At 40.0% G+C, this 22,192-nt stretch overlaps 1 protein-coding gene across 2 annotated transcripts; it reads left to right on the top strand.

Annotated features, from left to right (window-relative positions):
* Positions 1-21,010, top strand: Gtsf1 (gametocyte specific factor 1). Of its 2 annotated transcripts, none has more exons than XM_051189088.1 (9): positions 1-148; positions 2,468-2,512; positions 5,784-5,884; positions 12,295-12,421; positions 13,025-13,108; positions 13,812-13,875; positions 16,138-16,232; positions 16,857-16,890; positions 20,909-21,010. In XM_051189088.1, the coding sequence occupies exons 2-8, from the start codon at positions 2,497-2,499 to the stop codon at positions 16,871-16,873; spliced, it is 504 nt and encodes a 167-aa protein (XP_051045045.1). In that variant the 5' UTR covers positions 1-148; positions 2,468-2,496; the 3' UTR covers positions 16,874-16,890; positions 20,909-21,010. The 2 variants fall into 2 exon arrangements, with proteins under 2 accessions (XP_051045045.1, XP_051045046.1); XM_051189089.1 differs by lacking the exon at positions 1-148 and adding an exon at positions 955-996.
* Positions 21,011-22,192: the final 1,182 nt, after the last annotated feature.

The following is a 22,192-nucleotide window of genomic DNA, read 5'->3' as shown; positions in this document are numbered from 1 at the left end:
CATCACAGCTGTTGGCCTGGCTGCACTGGGCCAGCGCAAGCCACGGTCACAGGAAGTGCGGCCCCGCCCTGGCATCAGGCCGGAAGTGGGCGTTGCCGGGGCCTGGCTGTGAGGCGAAGTCGGCAGTGGGGAGAGCGTCTGGACTGAGGTAGGAAAGAAGAAAGTGGGTAGGTGTTGGCTGGGGTCGGCCCTCAGAAGCAGTCCACGTGTGGGATACCTTCCAGGTAGTGCCCTCCCTCACTCCCCTGCCTTGAGCCCCGGCCACCCTTGCGTCGGCCATCGTCCACTCGACGGCCTGGCTGGCATCTTTTTCTACCTTGTTTTCAAGATACCCTCCTCCCCGTTGCCTGCTCCTTTTTCCCCCGCTAGCTTGAATCTTCTTGAATCCGGGGGCTTTTGTGTAAAGGGAGAGAAATTACTACTTTACGGAGATCTGCAGTTTTTTTTTGTTTTTTTTTTTTCCAGGGTTTAAACAGTAGCATCAGTTTCACACTTGGTTCAGTTCACAGCTGCCTGGTACTGAATCACCTGTTAACAATTTGATGGGGAAGATAAGAGACAGCTGGGTGATGAATTCCAGCACTTTTTATCTACTTGTAATCAGTCTGTTTGCTAAGAAAGAATAGGTGGTCTCTCTTAAGTTGCTGAATACTGCACATATCACTCTTACATACATTAAAATCAAAACACACAATGCTTGGTTTTTATTTCCATAACTTTTATTATTATTATTATTATTATTAACAAAATATGACAACTGTAGTAGGGGTTCTAAAAGGTCAGGATAGTTTAATTCAAACATGAACAATTTTCAGATGGTTTCCCTAATTATTGTCATTAACAAATGGGCCCTGCAGCACAGTACTAAACTGAAGTTTGGCTGATCACCTGTATTTCCTAACAAAGGTTCTAATGCTGCTTATGTCATAGAATGGGGGGGAAGGGGTGTGGAATTGTGTGAGAGGCCAAAGGAGAGCTTGCCTAGAGACAACAGCTGTATGTGCATCCAATTTTCAGAAGATTCTATGGGAGTGGTTATATACAAAATTAGTTTTCCCATAATAATAAGTAAATTAAACCAGTGTTCAATAGAGCTCTCCAGTAAAAGAGAATTCAGACTGAGACATTTTCTCTTTTAATGTTTTTCATTTATGTTATATTTGTCCTCATACATGTTTTCTGTGAGTTCTTAAACCCTAAATTCAGAGAGGTAATCGTAATGGCTGGAGTAGTACTCATCTTGCCATTGTATAAGAAATGAGAGGAACAGAGTAAAAGTATTGCTAGAAAGGGAGAACATTGGTATGGTTATTAAGATTTATTTTATTTTACATGTGTTTGTGTGTACCATGGGCATGTGTTGCCCACAGAGGCCAAAGAGGACATTTGATCCCCTAAAACTGAGTTACAGGCACTTGTAAGCTGTGTGGGTGCTGGGAACCAAACCCAGATCCTCTGCAAGAGCAACCAGAGCTCTTAACCATTTAGCCATCACTCCCACTGGAAAGAAGAGCTTTAAAGTAGTTTATCTGGAATTTTAAATAATGGTTTTTTATGGCCTTGACTTACCCCCTATTACTGATGTTAAATATCATTAAGCCCTAATAACAGGTAAACGGTGCCAGGTATTGTAATACCACTTAAAGGACATTGCTACATTTTCATTTGAATATAGTTTGTGTCAGTAGTCATATTTGATCTAGCTGTTTGTGAGCTCTGGAGTTAATTCCAAGAATATTAATTAGGCAATGATGCTAAAATTAGTCATAGGAGTAAAGAATGCTTTAAAGAAAAGAAATGTTTAGGGAAGAGGTTATATATGTACTAAGGATTTGTTTTATTGAACTTGGGCAGCACCAGTTCCAGGAATGATTCTACATCTTAGGGCTGTATGTTGGTATTTTGTTTGTTTATGATCTAACAAAGCTTTCCTGAAGATCAGAGTGCAAAGCTAGCTACACTTGTTAGCCATAGAGGCCAGGCAGAGGTGGCACACACTTTTAATCCCAGCATTCAGGAGGTAGAGGCAGACAGACCTCTGTTATTTCAGGGCCACCCTGGGCTACATGAAATTAATCCAGTCTAAAAGAGAAGCAGAGCTCACACAGAAGTGTTCCCAGCACTTGGAATGATAATGCCCTTAATCCCAGCGCTAGGGATGTAGAGACAGGAAGGCATATGGCTGGGCAGAAAGAGGAGTATAAGGTGGAGGGGATAGGAGCTCATGGCAGTCTGGGCAGTCAGCCAGAGGCAATCAGTCTGAGATTCAGTCTGAGGAATCATGGAAACAGAATTACCCCTTTGGTCTGTAGTAGAGTTGGTCTGTAGTAGAGGTGAGAGCTAGCTGGCTGCTTTGCTTCTCTGATCTTCAGACAAGTTTTATTTGTTAGATCAGAAACAAAATATCATCACAGGGGCTGCCTTTTGATGCATTTCATTTCTGATTGAACCATGTTTTTCCTTCTAGCACTTGAACAGGACTCCTTTGCCATCAGCATGGAAGACACTTACAGTATGTACTACTTACTGCTTTTAGAAAATAATGCATCATTTATGTGTAGTTTGATGCCTAACTAGACTGTATGTTGTAAAAAAAAAAAATCAGATTTCTCTGTGAAAACTGAAAAAAGGAAGGTCTATGAGGTGTTGAAGTATGGAAATAATTCAAATTTTAGGGCTACAGAGATGGTTCAGTGGTTAAGGAACACTGGCTGCTCTTCCAGAGGACCCGGGTTCAATTCTCAGCACCCATATGGCAGCACTGTCTGAAACTCTAGTTGCAGGGGATCACATACATCACACAGATGTGCGTGCAGGCAAGACCCCAATGTACACAAAATGAAAATAAATGATTTTTAAAAATTGTTTTAAAAATAAATATTCAAATTTAAATAAGAAACTTTAGTCCACAGCCATACCACCCTGAACAAATGGTCTGAAACAAACCACTTTAAAATTAAGAGTTATGAGAACTGTTATGATTTGTTGAAAGGTAGACCTTGGAAGGGTTCCATGGTGGGTGACAGACAAATGGCAGGTGAGAGACAGTTACACCATCAGACAGGACTTAATGTGGAAAGTTTATTGGGGAGAGGGAAGGGAAGAGAGAAAGAGAGCCAGCCAGCCAGCCAGGTACCTGCCTTCTCAGAGAAAAGGCAGAGAGAGAGAGGAAGTAGGCAGAGTTTGCCTCTTAAAGGGACCTTTGCACCTGCATACAGAGTCAGAGTACTGCTTGCCATGTGAGCAGAGGAACACACTTTGCCAGGCCCCCAAGGGGTGGGGCCAGGTTTGCCTGGATTATAAGAACCAACTGTAATGGTACACAACTAAAATCCCAACTCAAAGGAAGCTGAGTCAGGAGGATCACAACTTCTAGGCCAGCATGAGCTTCACAGCAAGATTATCAAAAGACAAACCAACAGGTCAGTAAAATGCCTCAGCAGTAAAGTGCTTGCCATATAAGCCTGACATCCTTAGTTTGATTTTAGAATTTATATAAAAGTAGAACTCCATAAAGTTATCCTCTGGTCTACACACATACCATATACACAATAATAAAAACAAAAACTGGGATGTAGCTCAGTGATAAAGTGAGAATGCATAACATTCTCAAGACCAATAATTTGGTCACCAACACCAAAATGGATGGGTGGGTGGGTGGGTGGATGGGTGGATGGGTGGATGGATGGAAATTCTTTTTTTTTTTTTTTTTTTTTTTTATTGTTGTTGTTTTTGTTTTTCAATACAGGGTTTTTCTGTGTAACAGCTCTCTGGCTGTCCTGAAACTCACTCTGTAGACCAGACTGGCCTTGAACTCACAGAGATCCACCTGCCTCTGCCTCCCAAGTGCTAGGATTAAAAGTGTGCACCATCACTGACCAGCAGGAAATTCTTTTCAGTGTAAAGCAGTAGATTAGAGCTGACCTGTATTGCCAAACCAAGAAGTAAAGCATATGGTAGTTCTCATTATCAACTTTTGACTCGTGCTCTACATGGGCAGTTATAATATGTATGAATCATAGAGTACCTCCATTCTGTCAGTTGCTGACATTTGCTAGTGATGGAATGGATTAAATCAAGGAAAACTAATAAGAATTTCATCTCTGAATGCTCCCTGGTGTTCCGAAGGTTTAGAAATAAGATAAGATTGCTGGCTAAGAAGAGCTCAGTTGGCATAATAGCATGCCTGTCCTCTAGGACACTTTCCTCGCTATTTGCTCTGTCCTTCAGATCACCTTTCAGGCTCATTTGCATCACGACAATGGTTAGCCATTTATTCCATGTTTACTACTCTTCCAGTGAAACTGTCTGTTTCAATTCCCCTCTGTTTCTGATTTTCATTGCAGTCTTCAGGTTTCTAAGCTTCTTATCAAAGGTGAATTTTTTATTTTACTTCTATCATTACCTTCAAGAGGTGGCAAGAATGTTTTATTGGGTTGCCTTTTGCTCTCAGAATGTACTTAACTATTTGATTTCCTTTCCTTTACCAGGGTTGTTAAGACTGGGGGCACAGCCAAGGCAGCTTGGATAGCCTAAGGGCAGTTTTGAATAGCTGGCTCAGGGTTTTATTGACACATCAGTCCATGTCTACAGTTGTGTTAGATGTGGGAAGCTCTGTCTTTGCAGTTTGTTTTTATTTTAGCTGGCTGGTCATTAGATTAAGGAATTTTTTTTTTCTCATCTGTGTTCCAAAACATGAAAAGTAAAATCACCTATCTGACAAAAGTAATAAAATCACGGATAAGGAAACTAGAGCTACCAATACAACACACAGGAGTAAAGTGAAGAAGAGATTGGGGAAAAGCTCTAGTTATTAATACTTCTCCCATAGAACATGCTATTGAAACTATGGCTATCAACTTGTTTACTAGAAATAGACAAGGATGCTAATTAACCTCAACTTGCCATAGGGTCAGCTGGATTGGGAGAGTAGAATCCATAGGCCACAATGGTTACATTGGTACATCAGCAATTCATTACACCTTTAGTGTGCTAGTTGGGTTTGTCTAGCTTGTTTGGAGTAGCTAGAGAATAGAAATGATCCCAAATTCTTACCTTTAAGAAAGGAAAAGGGCATGGTAGTGGTGGCACACACCTTTAATCGATAAACCATAAAAAGGGGGGGGGGACACTTTGAATGCCTTTTGGTTGGTTGGTTGGTTGGTTTTTTTCAAGACAGGGTTTCTCTGTATTGTTTTGGAGCCTGTCCTGGAACTAGCTCTGTAGACCAGGCTGGCCTGGAACTCACAGATATTCTCCTGCCTCTGCCTCCCAAGTGTTGGGAGTAAAGGCATGGGCCACCAATGCCCGGCAACATTTTTGTTTTAAAATAAGAATAAAAACTATATTCAGTCAAATGTAAATGGGACCTCAGCATGCCATTGTTAGTACTATTATGCTTAAGAGTCAGTGATACACAATTATATTTTCTCAGTTATGTTTTACTTTTTATCATTTAATCAAACTTTTTTGTTTGGTTGGTTTGATTTTGGGGGGGGGTTGGGGGTTTTTTTGTTTTTGATTTTGAGGGTTTCATGTGGTCCTGGCTGTTCTAGACCTTACTGTGTAGACCAGGCTGGCCTCAAACTCAGAGATCTGCCTACTTCTGCCTTCTCAGTGCTGGGATTAAAGACCAGTCACACTTTGTTTTAATTTAACTTTTCTTTAGACTGCCTTATTCTTTCAGTGTGGATTTATTGAAAACACTAATGTATCTGAAAGGCTGCTATAGTTTTACAGGGTCCTATTATACTTTGTTTAATGTATTTTTTCCTTTCTTTCAGTCGACTCTCTGGACCCTGAAAAGTTATTACAGTGCCCCTACGATAAAAACCACCAGATCAGGGCATGCAGGTTCCCTTATCATCTTATCAAGTGCAGAAAGGTAGGGTATTTTGATAATATGCCTCTTTCATGTCAACTTGAGTTCTTCTGAAGAACCAAGCTTTGTAAGCAACAAATTGTTTAACATAATTGAATGCCAGATTGTTTGTCGATTCTACCTTGTTAAGTTCTAATATTTGCAGATGTCTTATTCAAGTATATCAATTTTTTGTCTTTGTTGTTAATTTTCTTCCTTCTAACTATCAACACAGTATTGTTTATAAACAGTGTCTCTAGAATCTTACCGGTTGGAAAACAGAGGAATCACTAACTTTTTCCCCTGGTAATGATAAATCCCTCTTACTTTATAAATTTGATGTGTCTTTATTCTGCTAAGTACTAAGCACCCTATATCTTTAAAAAATATTTTTATTTATATTTATAAAATATATTTATAAAATATTTATAAAATATTTTTAGATTTATACATTTAGATGTTTTGGTTGGAGATATATATATATATATATGCACCGTGTGTGCCTAGTGCCTGTGGAGGTCTGAAGAAATATTGGATCCTCTGGAACTGGAGTTAAAAGGATAGTTCTGAACTACTACGTGGGTGCTTTGAAACAAACCTAGGTCCTCTGAAAACACAAATGTTTTTAACCACTGGGCCTTCTCTCCAACTCCTCTATTACATTTCTTTCTGACTTCTTGTTTAGAATTTTTAACTCAAGAAAATATTCTTCCTAAAAATAACTCTCCAAGTTTCAACATCTTTTTTTATTTTTTAAGATTTTTTTCTTTTAATTTATGTGTGCGTCTGTCTGCCTGTAAGTTTATATACACAAAGTACACACAGGTGCCTGCAGAGGCCAGAAGAAGGCATCAGATCCCTTGGAACTGGAATTAGCAGACAGTTCTGAGCCACCATGTAGATGCTGGGACCTGCAGTTAGGTGTCCTGCAAGAACAGTAAGTACTGTTAAGCAGTGAGCCTTCTCTCCAGCCCCAAAATCTTTTTTTTTTTTTAATTAGTGTTTTTTCTCTGCTTACTTCTTCATAGACATAGCTAATATAATGTACTCTTAGTTCTCTGTTAATTAAAAACTACTAGCCAGTCGGTGGTGATGGTGGTGGTGCAAACCTTTAATCCCAGATCTCTGAAGACAGAGACAGGTGGATCTCTCTGGGTTTGAAGCCAGCCTAATCTACTAAAAAAATAAATAAATAAATAAATAAATAAATACTTGTACAGGGTGAAAGAGAATGTTAAAATACTGATGTCAGAGCTGGAGAAATGGCTCAGTGGGTAAGCCATCTCCAGCTCTGCTGTTCTTCCAGAGGCCAAAAATTCTACCACCCATATCAGTCAGCTCACTACTTCCTGTCATTTCAAATCTGGGGAATCCAGTGCCCTCTTCTGGCCTTCCACATGTGCACATACACGCACAAAGAGACATATAATTAACAAAGTAAGATCTTGGAGACCAGCTCTGGTTAAGAGTACTTGACTTCTTTTCCAGAGGCCCCAGTTCTATTCCCAGCAACCACATGGTGGCTCACAACCATCTGTAATGGAATCAGATTCCTTATTCTGGTGTGCATGAAGACAGAACACTCATACATAAAATACACAAATAAATAAATCATAGGAAAAAAATGTACTTTGGTGGTTTTCAAAGTAAGATCTTTAAAGTTTTTTAAGATTTATATTTTATGTATATAAGTGTTTGCCAGCATATACATAAGTGTACCACAAGTGTACCTGGTACCTTAGAAAATTTTGTAAAAAGGTATCAGGTCCCCTGGAACTGAAGTTACAGATGGTTGTAAGCTGCCATGTGAGTTCTGGGACCAAACCCAGGACCTCTGCAAGAGCAATCTCTTCAGTCCTTAATTTTTTAAAGAACACTAATGTCAGATATAGATGCTAAAAGTTTATCATTTAATCAAAATTATGATTCATATTTAATATTTTTAAAAAATATTTAGAGCTGGGGGTACAGTTTAATTTATAGAATGTTTGCCTCACATGCATAAAGCCTTGGGTTCAATCCCTTGAACCACATAAAACCATCCCAGCACTAATGAGGAAAATCAGAAGGTCAAGGTTACCCTCAACTATACAGCAAGTTGGGCTTGCTAGCCTGGGCTACATGAAGCTCTCAAAACAAAGAAGCATACAAACCAACCAGACATACTGGCATGCACCTGTAATCCAGACAGTTGTAACCAGGAAGTTGAGGCAGGAGCATTGCCATGAGGTCAAAGACAGGTAAATTATATAGTGACCTCCTGGGATACATGATAAAATCTGGTCTCAAGGATAATTGGTGGCTTTAATCCCAGCACTTGGGAAGAAGCAGAGGCAGTCAGATCTCTGAGTTCCAGATCAGCCTGGTCAACAGGGAGAGTTCCAAAACAGCCAAGACTACCCAGAGAAAACCTGCCTTGAACCCTGTGCCCCAAAAAAGATCATGTCTGAAAAAACTAGGTGGAGGATGAAGAGATAACTCAGCAGTTGTTCTTGCAGAAAACTTGAGTTTGAGTCCTAGCACCCACATGGTGGTTCACAATCATCTGTAATGCCAATTCCAGGGGATCTGACTCATTCTTCTGACTAGGCACACATATGATATATATATACATACATGCAGGTAAGACATTCATATGTATAAAATTTAAAAGTATTTAGCTGGATATGGTGGCTTATGCCTTTAATACCAGCATTCAAGTGGCAAAGGTAGGCAGAGATACTCAGAGCTAAAGGCCAGCCATGATAGCCAAGGCTGCATAGAGAGATAATGTTGTTCCATAGAAACAAAAAAGAGAGAGAGGTGGAGGCTGGAGAGATGACCAGCAGTTAAGAGTACCTGTATGCTCTTCCAGAGTTATGAGTGGCTCATAACTGCTTGCTACAGGGGAGCCCAACACCTCATACACATTTTAAATAAAGTTTTTAAGCTGTTTCCCTTACATAGGTATAGTGGTGCCTGTCTATAATATTACTATGGTGATATCTTGTTTATACGCTAACAAAAGCTTGCCTGAAGACCAGATAGACAGGAAGTCCCAGCAAGCCCAGATAGACAGGCTCAAAGGGAATCCATGGAGTTAGTGCATACTAAGACTTTTTGACCTAAGGGGGTTAGGGGAAAAAACACATGCTCTCTTGATGGTTTCCTTCTTTATTCTTCTATATTCTTTATTCTGTGTTCTAATAATCTCTTTGCTTATTTATCTCTATCCAGAAATGTCTGTTCTGTCTCTCTAGATGTTTTCCTTCTTACTCACTTTAACTCTCTTTATTCTTTCCCTTACAGCTTATATACCCCAGCAAAATCTTTCAGACAATATAAAAATTACAATGTGGTTACATTGTCAAGTGGATGACTACATCAAATACCCACATACATTCATACCCTAGCAACTTGTTATAGATTAATCTTGTAGGCAAGAAAGATACTCTTCTCAGGTCTTTTACTGACAGGCTGCATTTTGCAGTTACAAAGGAAGGGCCAATTATTTGTAATCTTAAAAGGAATCACAAACCTAAACTTTTTTCTCTTTTTTTTATGAAGCAGAATAAGCCTGTTTAAGTTGCTTCTGTCATCCATATTGCCACAGGGATTCAAGAGCGAGATGGCTGTGGTGCATCTTATTTCATAGATTTTATAGACTCCTAGGAAAGTGAACAAAACATGCACAAGCTGATGGGCTGGCTGAGAAGGAATGGTGTCAGGTTCTGTAGCTCACTGTCTCATGCAGGAACTCTGGCTGAACAGGACACACATATACCTCACACCCACACATCCCCAACCCCCACCCCACCCCCCACCCTGCCAAGTCCCACATGGATGTTGTGTAGTGCTCTGTTGAAAGGACATACAGTGATTTTATACAGTGATTTTTTTGAAAGATCCATGCCATAAAAGCATACACAGTCACTATGACTCTTTCCTCCATCCATGTCTTGTTTTTTTACATTCCAATCCCAGTTCCCCTTCCTCTCCTCCCCCTCCACCCTCCCATCTGCTCCTCAGAGAAGGTAAGGCTTCCCCCAGGAAGTCTACTGAGTGTGTCCCATCATCTTGTTGAGGCAGGACCAAGGCACTCTCCTCCCCTCATACCCGTGTCTAGGCTGGGCAAGGTATCTCTCCTTAAAGATTGGGCTCCACTAAGTCAGTTTGTGCATTAGTACAAACATAAACTTTTATACATAAAAGACAGTCGTCTCTGCTTTAAATCTTTAGGGTACATACACACTCATTAATAGTTTTTTATATCAGGAGATTGAAGGAGGGCAGAAATGAATATAAGGAATTAATCACCTCCTTTTGGTCACCAACCAGACCTAGCAAGAAAAGTAATGATAATCGGGCTGCTCTGTTCTTGTTCCCTGACTTTAAGGAGTCCCTGACTCAACTCTGTGCCTTTCTAAAACTTTAGATTGTCTTCTTGGGTCTTTCACCTCAAAGCTATTTGACAAAACCTTAAGTTATTTTCAAAGCTTTGTTTCAGCTAAGATGCACTCTGAAACCTGTGAACACATCTCTCAAGGTTAAGGTTAAGGTTAAAAGAATTTAAATTAGCTAGACTACTGGGACTCAGTTGTTTTTCTTAATCATTAACCTAAGCCATAGTCTGTGTGTCTCCTCAATAGAAATTCATGTATTCTAGCTATGTGACACTTCCTTGTTTTATTTTTATCATCAAAACTCTGTATAAGCTAACATTACTATTATCAGTTAGACAGTACAGCTTAGGAAGGAATCATCTTCATAATAATCCACAGGTAAAAATAACCATTAGAATTGGATGTTTCCATGAGATAAACACACTATATTTCATACAAGCAGTGGGGATCTCCCCACACCCATTCACACCATACTGGATACCAGAGACAGAGCAGTGGCAAACACATGAAGGCATAGCAGAAGCAAGGGGCCCTGCCTATCTGAGGTTCACCCATCAGGGAGTTGCCTCCTGGTGGACTGACCCCTGGAACTTCAATTGCCACCTGCTGCTCCTCTCACATGGCCACCAGCTGTGCTGGAATCCAAACTAAGGTCCTCATGATTGCTCAATAAACAATCTCTCTAGACCCATGCAGATTTCTTAGTACTGGGTTTTTTCCAGCCTGCTTCTCACTAGTCTTACATTTTGAGTTTTGTTTGTGACACATATTTAAAACTTTTTATTGACAAAAGTTTTTCTCATATTTTGATTGTGCTTCCCTTCCCCCAATTACTCTCAGATCCTCCCTATCCACCCAACTTTGTTCTTTCTCTTTAAAACAATGACAAAACATTTTAGCATGTGTATGTGTGCAAGTGTGTGTGTGCCACAGTGTGCTTGTAAAAGAAAACAACCTGTAGAATTAGCTCTCTCTTTCCACCAAATGGGTCCTGGATATCCTCAGGTATCAGACTTGGTGGCAGGCTCCTCTACCCACTGAGTCATATCTCATTGCCCACTGCCCACAGAGTCCAGAAGCAAGTGTTAAATTCCCTGGAGCTGGTGTTACAAGCAGTTGTCAGACCTCTAATTTGGGTACCAGAAAACAAACTCAGATCATATGGAAGGATAGGAGCATCTCTCCAGGCCTCTTTTTTTCTTAAATTTCTAAGTCGCTGGTACATTTGCCATTGTACATTTGGGTGACAATAAATCCTTTGGGGGGGAGGTTAAAGCAAGGTACTAGCCCACAAAGTGCCTGTTATTTGAATTAAATTGTTCTTCGAGCAGTGGTAACACTCCTTTTATCCCAGCACTAGGGAGGCAGAGGCCAGGCCAGCCTGATCTACAAAGGGTTCAAGATAGCCAGAACAGCACAAAGAAACCCTTTCTCCAAAAACAGTTAAATGTTCAGGGCCTCATTCCAGGCATCAGTACTTTAGTGTCCATGTGTTGGTCCGAAAAATTGTTAGCTTGTCTCTACAGCTCCCTGATTGTCAGCACTGTCACATTGCAATAGCAGGGCTCTGCTGCAGTGCACTGTTTGATTGTTAGTGTTGATCCTAAATGTCAGCTTTCAAAGACACCCAGAGAGCTCCAGCATTGCAGGCTGTGCTGTCTGACAGCTGGAGAAGAGATGGCTCAAACTAACTGCTTTGCTCTTTATATGCCACTAAAATCCCAGAGAGTGGGGGGGGGGGGGAGGGAGAGGGTGAGTGTGTGTGTGTGTGTGTGTGTGTGTGTGTGTGTGTGTCTGTGTCTGTGTGCGCGCGCGCGCGCATTTTGATGCTTCTGAGATAGTAGGTAGCTTCATGGTCTGTGTGGGTGATAAATAATTCCCTCTTAGGTTTCTGTGATGAGTTGCCTACCATGGCTGAATGTGTCCACCACAGCTGAGACATTAAAATTTGCTGAGGGATTTCACTGAGGCATTTATAGAAAAAGGCTGAGCTAGTTTCTGTGGATTTTGAGTTCCAAAATATTAATAGATCCCTTAATTTTGATTCCACAGAATCATCCTGATGTGGCAAACAAATTGGCTACTTGTCCCTTCAATGCTCGGCACCAGGTTCCCCGGGCTGAAATCAGTCATCACATCTCAAGCTGTGATGACAAAAGCTGTATTGAGCAGGATGTGGGTAAGCCTGACTAGCTGGCTAAAGTGTTCCAGTACTGGGGGTTAGCCAGTCAATTTTTAGTTATGCTACATCATCAGCTTGTTTTCTGGCTTTCATCATTTTTCTGCCTTTGAGATGGTTATGTCATTGTAACAGTAAGTTGTTAGATTCTTATATAGGTCAGACTGTTTTCTCTTCTACTATTATAATAAATCATCTAAAAATAAAGTCCTTGAGGCTGAAGATAGAGCTTGGTGGTTCCAACCACTTGCCTCGCACGGAAAAAGCTGGGTTCTAGCTCTGTGCCAGGAAAATCATAGGCTTGGTGGCACTGACCTATAATCCCTGAACTTAAGAAGTGGAAGCAGGAGGACCTGAAGGTCATCTTTGAGTTTGAGACCTTGTCTCAGTAAATTAATAATCCTGTTATTGCCATAAATATGGTAATGGTCTTTGTTTCTGCTTCTTGTTCCTATCAGCTTTCATCCTATCCGTATTTAGAAACAAAGACTCGATAGACTACCCTGCAGCCTTTAAAGGCCTTAAATCCCCCTTAAACAGAATAACCTAGCTGGTCCTCCTCCCCTTTCTTTCTTTGTATGTCAAATCTCTGTTGTCTTGCAGTCAACCAAACCAGGAACCTTGGACAAGAGACTCTGACTGAGAGCACATGGCAGTGCCCTCCTTGTGATGAAGACTGGGATAAAGGTGAGATGCCCCTCTTTTTTTTTTTCATATATTTAGATCTCCCATCATTTGCTTAAGACCGAAGGAAAATTTTCTTTTTTGAACATACCATGTTGTTTGGAATGCCTTATTATTTTAGGGGCCCCAAATGAGCACATTTGTATCACTGTGCAAACACATATAGCAGCCTATCCCCTTGAGTAGAAGAAATATTTCTTTTGTTTTGCTTTGTTTTGTTTTGTTTCAAGACAGGGTTTCTCTGTGTAGCTTTGGAGCCTATCCTGGAACTCGCTCTGTAGACCAGGCTGGCCTTGAACTCACAGAGATCCTCCTGCCTCTGCCTCCCAAGTGCTGGGAGTAAAGGCATGTGCCACCGACACCCAGCACCCAGTAAAGAAACATTTCTTTACATTTGTTTTCCCCATAAGTCCTGTTGTACCATCTGTGTGTAATTGTTACTAAGTATGATTACTATTATTTATGGCTCTTACGTTTTTTGTTTTTTTTTTTTACCCTGCAGTTGTTAAATTCCTGCGTCTATATTACTTGGGCAGGACACTCAGTCAGTTTTCACTTAACATTCCTCAAAACTTAGCTATATTATTTCCCATCTGACAGATTCAACGAACATGGGTTGGTGTTTCGGGGTTTATTTGTTTTTTGTTTGGTTGGTTTTTTTGTTTTGTTTTTGTAGTATCACAAACTGTCTTGTTTCCTTTGGCAGATCTGTGGGAACAGACTAGCACCCCATTTGTCTGGGGCACAGCCAACTTCTGTGGCAACAACAGGTAAAGTAAATGGTCTTTCTTGCCTCACTACTACCCCAAATCAAAAAAAAATATTAAGAGCTGGGTGTGGAGGCACACACCTTTAATTCCAGCAAGAGAAGTAGAGGCAGGCAAATCTCTGAGCTTTAGGCCAGCCTGATCTACAGAGTGAGTTCCAGGACAGCCAGAACTACACAGAGAAACCATGTCTCAAAAAAAAAAAATAATAATAATAATAATAATAACACAAGCCACCATCTTTCCTTGATGAGGATTCTTGATGATAACCTAGTACAAATACTGTTTAGTAAGGGCTTTTTTCTTATTTTGAAAGAGAGGCTATCCTCACAGTTGCCAAATGTGTGTGTGTGTTGGCACAAGAGGTTGTCAAATACCCTGGAGCTAGAGAGCTAGAGATAGGGTGGCTGTGATCCACCTGACATGGGCACTGGGAAGCAAGCTACAGTGTGCTGCAAGAGCAGCAAGTGCTCTTAACTGTAAGCTTTACTTATCTTTTGATCCATAAAATCATAGGCTTTGTACTGGAAATATAATCTAATAAGAAAAGCAATATTGCCTGATATTCTTATATTTTAATTGTTTGGGGCTTTTTTCTTTGTTGTTATTTTTGCTGGGTTAGCATTGTTCTAAGACTGGAAAAAGTTCTCCAGTTATAATAATTAGACCATTTTTACCCTAGATAACCGATGCCTGGGGTAGGGAACAAATCCTGTGGCTGGTGAGACAGCTCAATGAGTACAAGCATTTATTTGCATCTGTGCCTGACACCTGTGTTTGGCCTCCAAGACCCACATAGTGAAAGAAGAAAACAGACTTACAAGTTGTTGTCTGGCCTCTGCATGCATGCTATGATGTGCACATGCATTCATACACCGTGACCCAAATGGAATTTTTTTTTCCAGAATCAGGTTAAGAGCACTTGTTGCCCTTTAAAGGACCAGAGCTTAGTTCCAACACTCCTAAAATACTTAATTTTTTTTCACTTCTTAGTTACTGAGGTCAGTTAATAAATGCATACTATTTTGAGTCAATAACAAAAACAGATTAGTTTTTGTGGCAACTTCAGTTCTTAAGAGATTTATTACAGGGGCTGGAGAGATGGCTCCAGACTGCTTTTACGGAGGACCCAGGTTCAATTCCTTTAACTCAAATACTGGCTCCCAACTCTCTGTAACTCCAGCTCCAGGGGACTCCAACAGCCTCCACTGCCCTCTTGTAGGCACTAGGCACACAAGTGGTGCATGGGCATACATGTAGACAAGACATGCATATACATAAAAATTATAATTTATGAAGAGATCTGTTGCAGCCCAGCATGGTGGGAAATAGCTTTCATCTGAGCACTCACTCAGGAGACAAATGCCAACAAATCTGTGAGTTTGACAGCAGCCTGGTATATGGAGTTCCAGCCATGAATAGACAAATCTGTCTTGTTAACAGTGGTAATGACCAGTAGATGTCATTGATATTTCTATAAAATGTAAATGTAAACAGTTAACTCCATCTTGTTATTATTTTGCTCTGCTTTTTTGTTGTTTTGTTTTTGTTATTTTTTTTTTCAAGACAGGGTTTCTCTGTATTGCTTTGGAGCCTATCCTGGAACTCAATCTGTAGACCAGGCTGGCCTCTAATTCACAAAGATCCGCCTGCCTCTGCCTCCTAAGTGCTGGGATCAAAGGTGTGTACAAACAAAGTTAACCCCATCTTAATGTACATATGTCATAAAGAACATTTTCAGAGAAATGGTAATCAGCCTAAGTGAAGAATTGTTAGGAGTTTCTGTCTCACCTCGTCTCATGGCCATTTAGCCCTAAATAAATACACAGAGACTTATATGAATTATAAACTATTTGACCAATGGCTTAGGCTTATTACTGGCTAGCTCTCTTAATTATTAACCCGTAACTATTAATCTATGTATTTCTACATGGCCTCCTCCTCCGGAGAATTCCCAGCATCCTATCTTCCCAGTTGCTACATGGCATCCCCCTGGTGGCTCATCTGGTGGCCCCACCTATACTTCCTGCCTGGCTACTGGCCAATCAGTGTTTTATTCATAACATATATTCAGAAACATATGAATAGAAGGACATCCCCCATCCTCCATCGGCATCTCCTCTTTTCTAAATAAAAAGAACTATACTTAAATTTCAGATGAATGGTTGCTTTCCACCACTTAAAAACACATTTTGATTGTCTTGTGTGTGTGCCTGAAGAATATTGGTATGATGACATAAAATTATTCCCTTTTATTTTTTCCAGTCCTGCAAACAACATAGTTATGGAACATAAGAGTAACCTGGCTTCAGGCATGCGAGTTCCCAAGTCTCTACCCTATGTCCTGCCATGGAAAAATAGTAAGTGAAATAGAGGTCAAAATATTCTTACTCTCTTCATTGTAACAAAAACAGTTGCTTTAATTATTTAGGTATGTTAAGCCTGATGCTGAAAGATGCTGAAAGGAAGTGTGACTCTGTAAATTTTGTGTTCAAAGCACCTCACTCACTCCACGATACTTCTATGTCTGGTTACAAACAAGAAATTAAAACTTGAGTATGGTGGTGCATGCTTTTAATACCAGTGCTCAGGAAGCAGAGACAGGTGTGCCACCACTGCCTGCCAAGACTGTTTTCTTTTCCCATGATTCTCAGTGGAATCAAATCATTAATTTTGAATTTTGCTTTAAGATTATTACTACCCCATATATCCTAGGAATAAGTAATTTATGTTTATGCCAGGCAGCAGTGGCACACACCTTTAATCCCAGCATTCAGGAGGCAGAGGCAGGTGGATCTCTGTGAGTTCAAGGCCAGCCTGGTCTACTGAGACCAGGACAGCCAGAGCTACAGAAAGCCCTATCTCAAAAAAACCAAAAAGAAAAATAAAGTATTTTGTGTTTAAATTTGTGTTTAGAAAGCACTGAGGGTGGAATGAATTTCAATTGACATAGTATATTTATTTTTAAATGTTTATTCTTATAGATGGAAATGCACAGTAACTGAACATCTTTCTCAAGTAAGTATTTCATTTTACTATCTCTTCAGATGGTAGCAAGATTTAACTGGACATAAAGCAATTTGAGTCCAATTTCTTCCAGATGATACTAAATTAAAGCTTTGTGTGTGTGTTTTACATATATAGTCTCTATAATGGCTTTACAGGCTAATGAATAGGCATTTACTACTTAAAATTTTATTACTATGCTAAGTTCTTTTCCCTGATGTTAGTACATATTGCCTTTTTGTTTGACATCAAAGTTGCATTCTAGATCTATCCTGCCTTTTGTAATGGACTGAGATAAATTAAACACCCGTGCTTCACTGCTCTGAAATCTTTCTCTATGCAATACTGTTTAATTCCCATTTTAAAAAAAAATCACACTTTTTAATGAGCATTTAAGTTTTGGGTCTCTTAAGAGTCTTGTACTAGGAGTCTGGAGAGGTGGCTCAGAGGTTAAGAGCTCTTCCAGAGGTCCTGAGTTCAATCCCCAGCAACCATATGGTGGCTCACAGCCATCTGTAATGAAATCTGATGCCTTCTTCTGGCCTGCAGGTGTAGCCTACTTGTAGGCAGAACACTGTATACAAAATAAATAAATAATATCTTTTTTTAAAAAAAAAATTGCATTGTTGATATTACCTAGTAGTAATAAGTGTAGAACCTCACAAAAATCTCTGTGAAGAAATCAAAATCCTTTACTTTTCCTACATGAAATCTTTCCTGGAGGCCCTTTTGTGTGCTGGTGGTAAAGCTAAGCTTAACTATCTTGCCTGAGGTTGCCCAGCCCTTCTGCTGGTGGCAGAGGAACTTCAGGAAGCTGGGACAGGATTCTGTTTCAGCTGTCTTGCAGATAGCAGTCCTTCAATGAATATTTATCAAATAAATGAGGGATTGGTCTGTTGCTGTCCAGTCCCTATCTAAACTGAAGCAGATGAATCTTGTACCAGACATAATGTTTTCCTCTGATAAGTTATAAAAGCTAAGTGGAAACACCCAGCCAGGCACGGTGTCACACAGCACTCAGACAGTTAAGAGGCAAGAGGATCTCTGAGTTCAAAGCAAGCCTGATCTACACAGCATGCTTCTAGGACAGTCAGGCCTATATAGAGATCCTGTCTCGATGATGATGATGATGATGATGATGATGATGATGATGATAATAATAATGGGGTAGTAGTAGTAGTAATAAATAGCCAGGTATGGTAGTTGCATACCTTTAATTCTAGTGCTTGAGAGGCAGAAGCAGGCAGATCTCTGTGGGTTAAAGGCCAGCCTCATCTACAATGTGAATTGTAGACAGAGCTGCATAGTGAGACCTTGTCTCAAAAAAAAAAAATTTTAAAGTGTTCAATAATAATAAAAGAAAGCACCCTTTAGTCATTAGCAATAAGATTTATCAATTTTAATTTCATGGCTGAAGAGGTGGCCCAGCTGTAGCAGAGTTTCTTTCCCACCTGGTCCCACAATCATTTATTCCCAAATAAACACACAAAGATTTATATCAATTATAAACTGTTTGGCCGGTGGCTCAGGCTTCTTATTGGCTAGCTCTCTCTTAATTATTAACCCATTTCTATTAATCTATTTCCACATTGGTTTTATCTTACTGGAGAATCCCAGATCTATTACTCCTTCCTCAGCTACATGATGCCTCTCTATCCACTTCTCTCTGCCTCCTCTCCCCAGAATTCTCTTCTGGTAGCCCTGCCTGTACTTCCTGCCTGGCTACTGACCAGTGTTTTACTCATCAGCCAATAAGAGAAACTTATATACAGAAGGACCTTCCCCATCAGTTAAGAGCACTAACTGCTCTTTCAGAGGACCCAGGTTCAATTCCCAGCACCCACATGGCAGCTCACAACTCTCTAACTCCAGGCTCTGACACCCTCACACAGACATACATGCAGGCAAAACACCAATGTACATAAAAGGAAAATAAATAATTTTTTTAAATATTTAGGTTTTTCTAGCAATTGGCCACTTTTGGTAGGTACACACACACACACACACACAGAGAGAGAGAGAGAGAGAGAGAGAGAGAGAGAGAGACAGAGAGAGAGAGAGAGAGAGAGAGAGGATTTTTCTGTTTAGCCCTGCCTGTCCTGGAATTTGCTCTGCACGTTAGGCTAACCTCAGTCTGCCCAGCTTGGTAGACTTGTATCTAGAAACCAGAAAATGAAATTTGGCCCCAGGAGAGACAGTGCAGTACTGAGGTGTATCAGAAAGAATACATTGAACAGATCTGGATAAACAGTGAAGTTTTTTAACACAAGTTCTAATTGGTCTTAATAACAAAAACCTAGAGTCAGATATTGGGAGGTGAAAACTGAAAGATCAGAGAAGCAAACAGCCACTAGAGCTTTAAACTGAAATCCTTAAACTGAAAGAGACCAAGTTCCTGTCTCCTCCCACCTATATTCCTCTCTCTGTCCAGCCACCTTACTTCCTGTCTGTCTGTACAGACCTCCAAACCTCTATGGTTAGCTAGTGGCTGGCTCCACCCTCTGATCATTAGGCAAGCTTTATTTGTACAAACAAGATTATCACCACAAACTTTGAATTACTCTTTTAATATGTTTCACAAGATGTCTAATAATCATACAGTATATAGCTATCTAGTAAATAAGAAAAACAGCTCTATAATGAAAAATTAGAAGATTTAGGCAAGAAATTCCTTCCCACTCACCCCTCCCCATTTGCGACAGGTCTCTTTATTATGTAACCCTAGCTGCCCTGGAACTAGACCAGGCTGGCCTCCAACTCATAGAGATCCACCTTTCTCTGTCTCCTGGCTACCAGGAGTGAAGGTATCTGGTATCCTCTAGTACTTTGGCTTTTTAACTTAACTGTTATAGTGCTATTACACACTCTTAGTGATGAATTTCTTTTTCTGTATAATTCCCTTTTTTATTTAAGATAGCATGTAGATTATTTAGGCCAAAGTTGACCTCAAATGCAGGCTTCTTCTGCCTCAGCCTCTATGAATGCTGGGATTACAGGTTTGCACAAATACATACAGCTTTTTCTTAATCCCCTCAATGAAAAAAAAACTTTATTTTTTAAGCTTTAAAGTGGAAGGGTACAAAGAAATAGAAGATACGATTTTCCTTAAGGACCAAGTATGAAAAGCTGGGCATAATAGCACAAGCCTGTAATCCCAGCACTTGGGAAGTGAAGACAAGAGGATCAACCTTGGCTATTGAGTTTAAGGACAACCTAGTTTACATGAAACTCTTCTCAAAAAAGGAGAGGTGAGAGGCCAGTAGGTAAAGGTTCTTGCTTCCAAGCCTAAGGGACTGAGCTCTATCCCCGGGATCCATTTGTTAGAAGGAAAGAACTGTTTCCCAAAACAGTGTCCTCTAACAGCTGTGCAAGTACATGCACACACACACACACACACTCACACTCACACACTAAATGTAATTGTTAAATTTTTATTAAATTAACTTATTTTTATTTTGTGAATGTTTTGCCTAATGTATATGTGTCTACCACATGCATGCCTGGTGCCCATAGAGGTCAGAAGAGGGTATCACATTCCTTGGAAGTGGAGTTACAGATGGTTATGAACCATCTTGTGAGTGTTGGGAATTGAACCTGGGTCCTCCTCTACAAGAACAACAAATGGTCTTAACTGCCAAGCTATCTCTCCAGCCCTGAATGGATGTAATTTTTAAGCTTCTGTATACTCACATCAATACTATTAAATTAATGAGTAATAGAGTATTTGAGAGGAAAAATACCAACGTAAGTTAGTTAGAATTCATTCAGAATTGTTCAAAGTAGTCATTTGCCTAGAAAGTCAGTCTCACTTGTGAAACTCTAGACACAAGGAATGCATGTTGATGACTGTGAAGAATGTTTTTAATTCAATTAGCAAGTTTCCATGTACACAGGGGTACTAAAGAGGAGAGGATCATCAGGTACTCAGTGTCTTATAGCTAACAGTAAATTTCTGTGTGAACTGTGGTCAGATGTAGTTAGTACTTCTGTCATTGAAGGAAGTAAAAACTTTTTTCTCATTTCCTTGCAGATACCAGACTGTGGAAGACTCTTGATTATTCCTGCTACCCAAGGGTTCTTCTTTTTTCTCTTTATCTAATTATAGAACAGTAAACTGTCTGTGACTTTCAAACTGGCAAGTACTTTTTTTTTTAACTGCTGAGACTTTGACTCCTCACTTACTTGATGCCAGAACCTTCTATGTATTGCTGAAGTAGACAACTTGATAGTTTGGTTAAATACTTACTGCCTCAGATTTAAAAAAAATCACTTCCCATCCTAGTTAATGAAACATAATGATGTGAAGCTATCCTACAGGATCCAGCTAACACAGACAGAAAACTTGGGTTACAAAAAATAGCACTGCATTTGTGTTCTCTGACATATGTGGACCAAATTCTTTTAAGCATTTAAAAAACTGGCCTTTTCTGAACAATACATCTGTTCATCCTGTGTCTTTGAAACGACAATAGCTTATGTACAGCAAAACTCCCTGTTCTCATTTAGATATCTTGCTGCTTGAGTATTTCCAGCATGGGGTAGGTTTTGGTTTTTATTTTGATCTCCCTGTGTTCTAGCTAGAAAATATACTATCAAGCTAACTGTGGCATTTATAGAAACAAAGGGAAGCACAAATGGATAATTAGAGAAGGCATAGGCTTTCCACCTGTCAAATTTGATTCAGCTTGAGAGTGTAAATGTGTGAGGGACCCTGGTCACTGACTTTGGGATATATGCCTAGTAGTTTAGATTTCAAAATTGCCCAAAGCTCTGGCTATCCTAGTACCTTGTAGGCCCTTAAAAGGAAATGTTAAACTCATTTTATTTCTGTGAGTTTTTTGTTTTATTTTGTCATTTGACTTTTTTTTTTCTTTTTGGTGGTAGTTGTATTTTTTGTTTTGTTTTACTTTTTTCTTGACAGGATCTCAAATAGCCTATCCAGGCTAATTTCAAATTCACTGTGTAACTGAGGATAACCTTCATGGTTTGAGGTGCTGGGGATCAAACCCAGGGCCACCTGCATGCTAGGCAACCATTGTGCCAAAGAGCACCCCCTTTTTTTTTCTTTTTTTGTTTTTTGTTTGTTTGTTTGTTTTTTTTCTTTTGAGGCATCAGCCTGGTCTACAGAACTAGTTCTAGGACAGCCAAGGCTACACAAAAAGAAACCCTGTCTCAAAACAAACAAGACTGTCTTCCTCACTCACTCTCTGGCCCATGCTGGCCTGGAACTCATGACAGTCCTGTCTTACTTAGCCTCCCTAAGCTGCTATTACAAACATAAGCCACCATGTCTGGCTCCAGAGCAGTTTTTGTA

The sequence above is a fragment of the Phodopus roborovskii genome, unplaced genomic scaffold (assembly GCF_943737965.1).
Source record: "Phodopus roborovskii unplaced genomic scaffold, PHOROB, whole genome shotgun sequence".
NCBI classification, from domain to species: domain Eukaryota; kingdom Metazoa; phylum Chordata; class Mammalia; order Rodentia; family Cricetidae; genus Phodopus; species Phodopus roborovskii.
This window is presented reverse-complemented; position numbering and strand designations above follow the sequence as displayed.

What these genes read in the sequence shown, in the direction of transcription:
- Gtsf1 (XM_051189088.1), top strand. An exon ending in ATCTTATCAAGTGCAGAAAG is followed by an intron (nt 5,885 to 12,294) that starts GTAGGGTATTTT and finishes TTGATTCCACAG; the next exon opens with AATCATCCTGATGTGGCAAA. An exon ending in CTGTATTGAGCAGGATGTGG is followed by an intron (nt 12,422 to 13,024) that starts GTAAGCCTGACT and finishes GTTGTCTTGCAG; the next exon opens with TCAACCAAACCAGGAACCTT.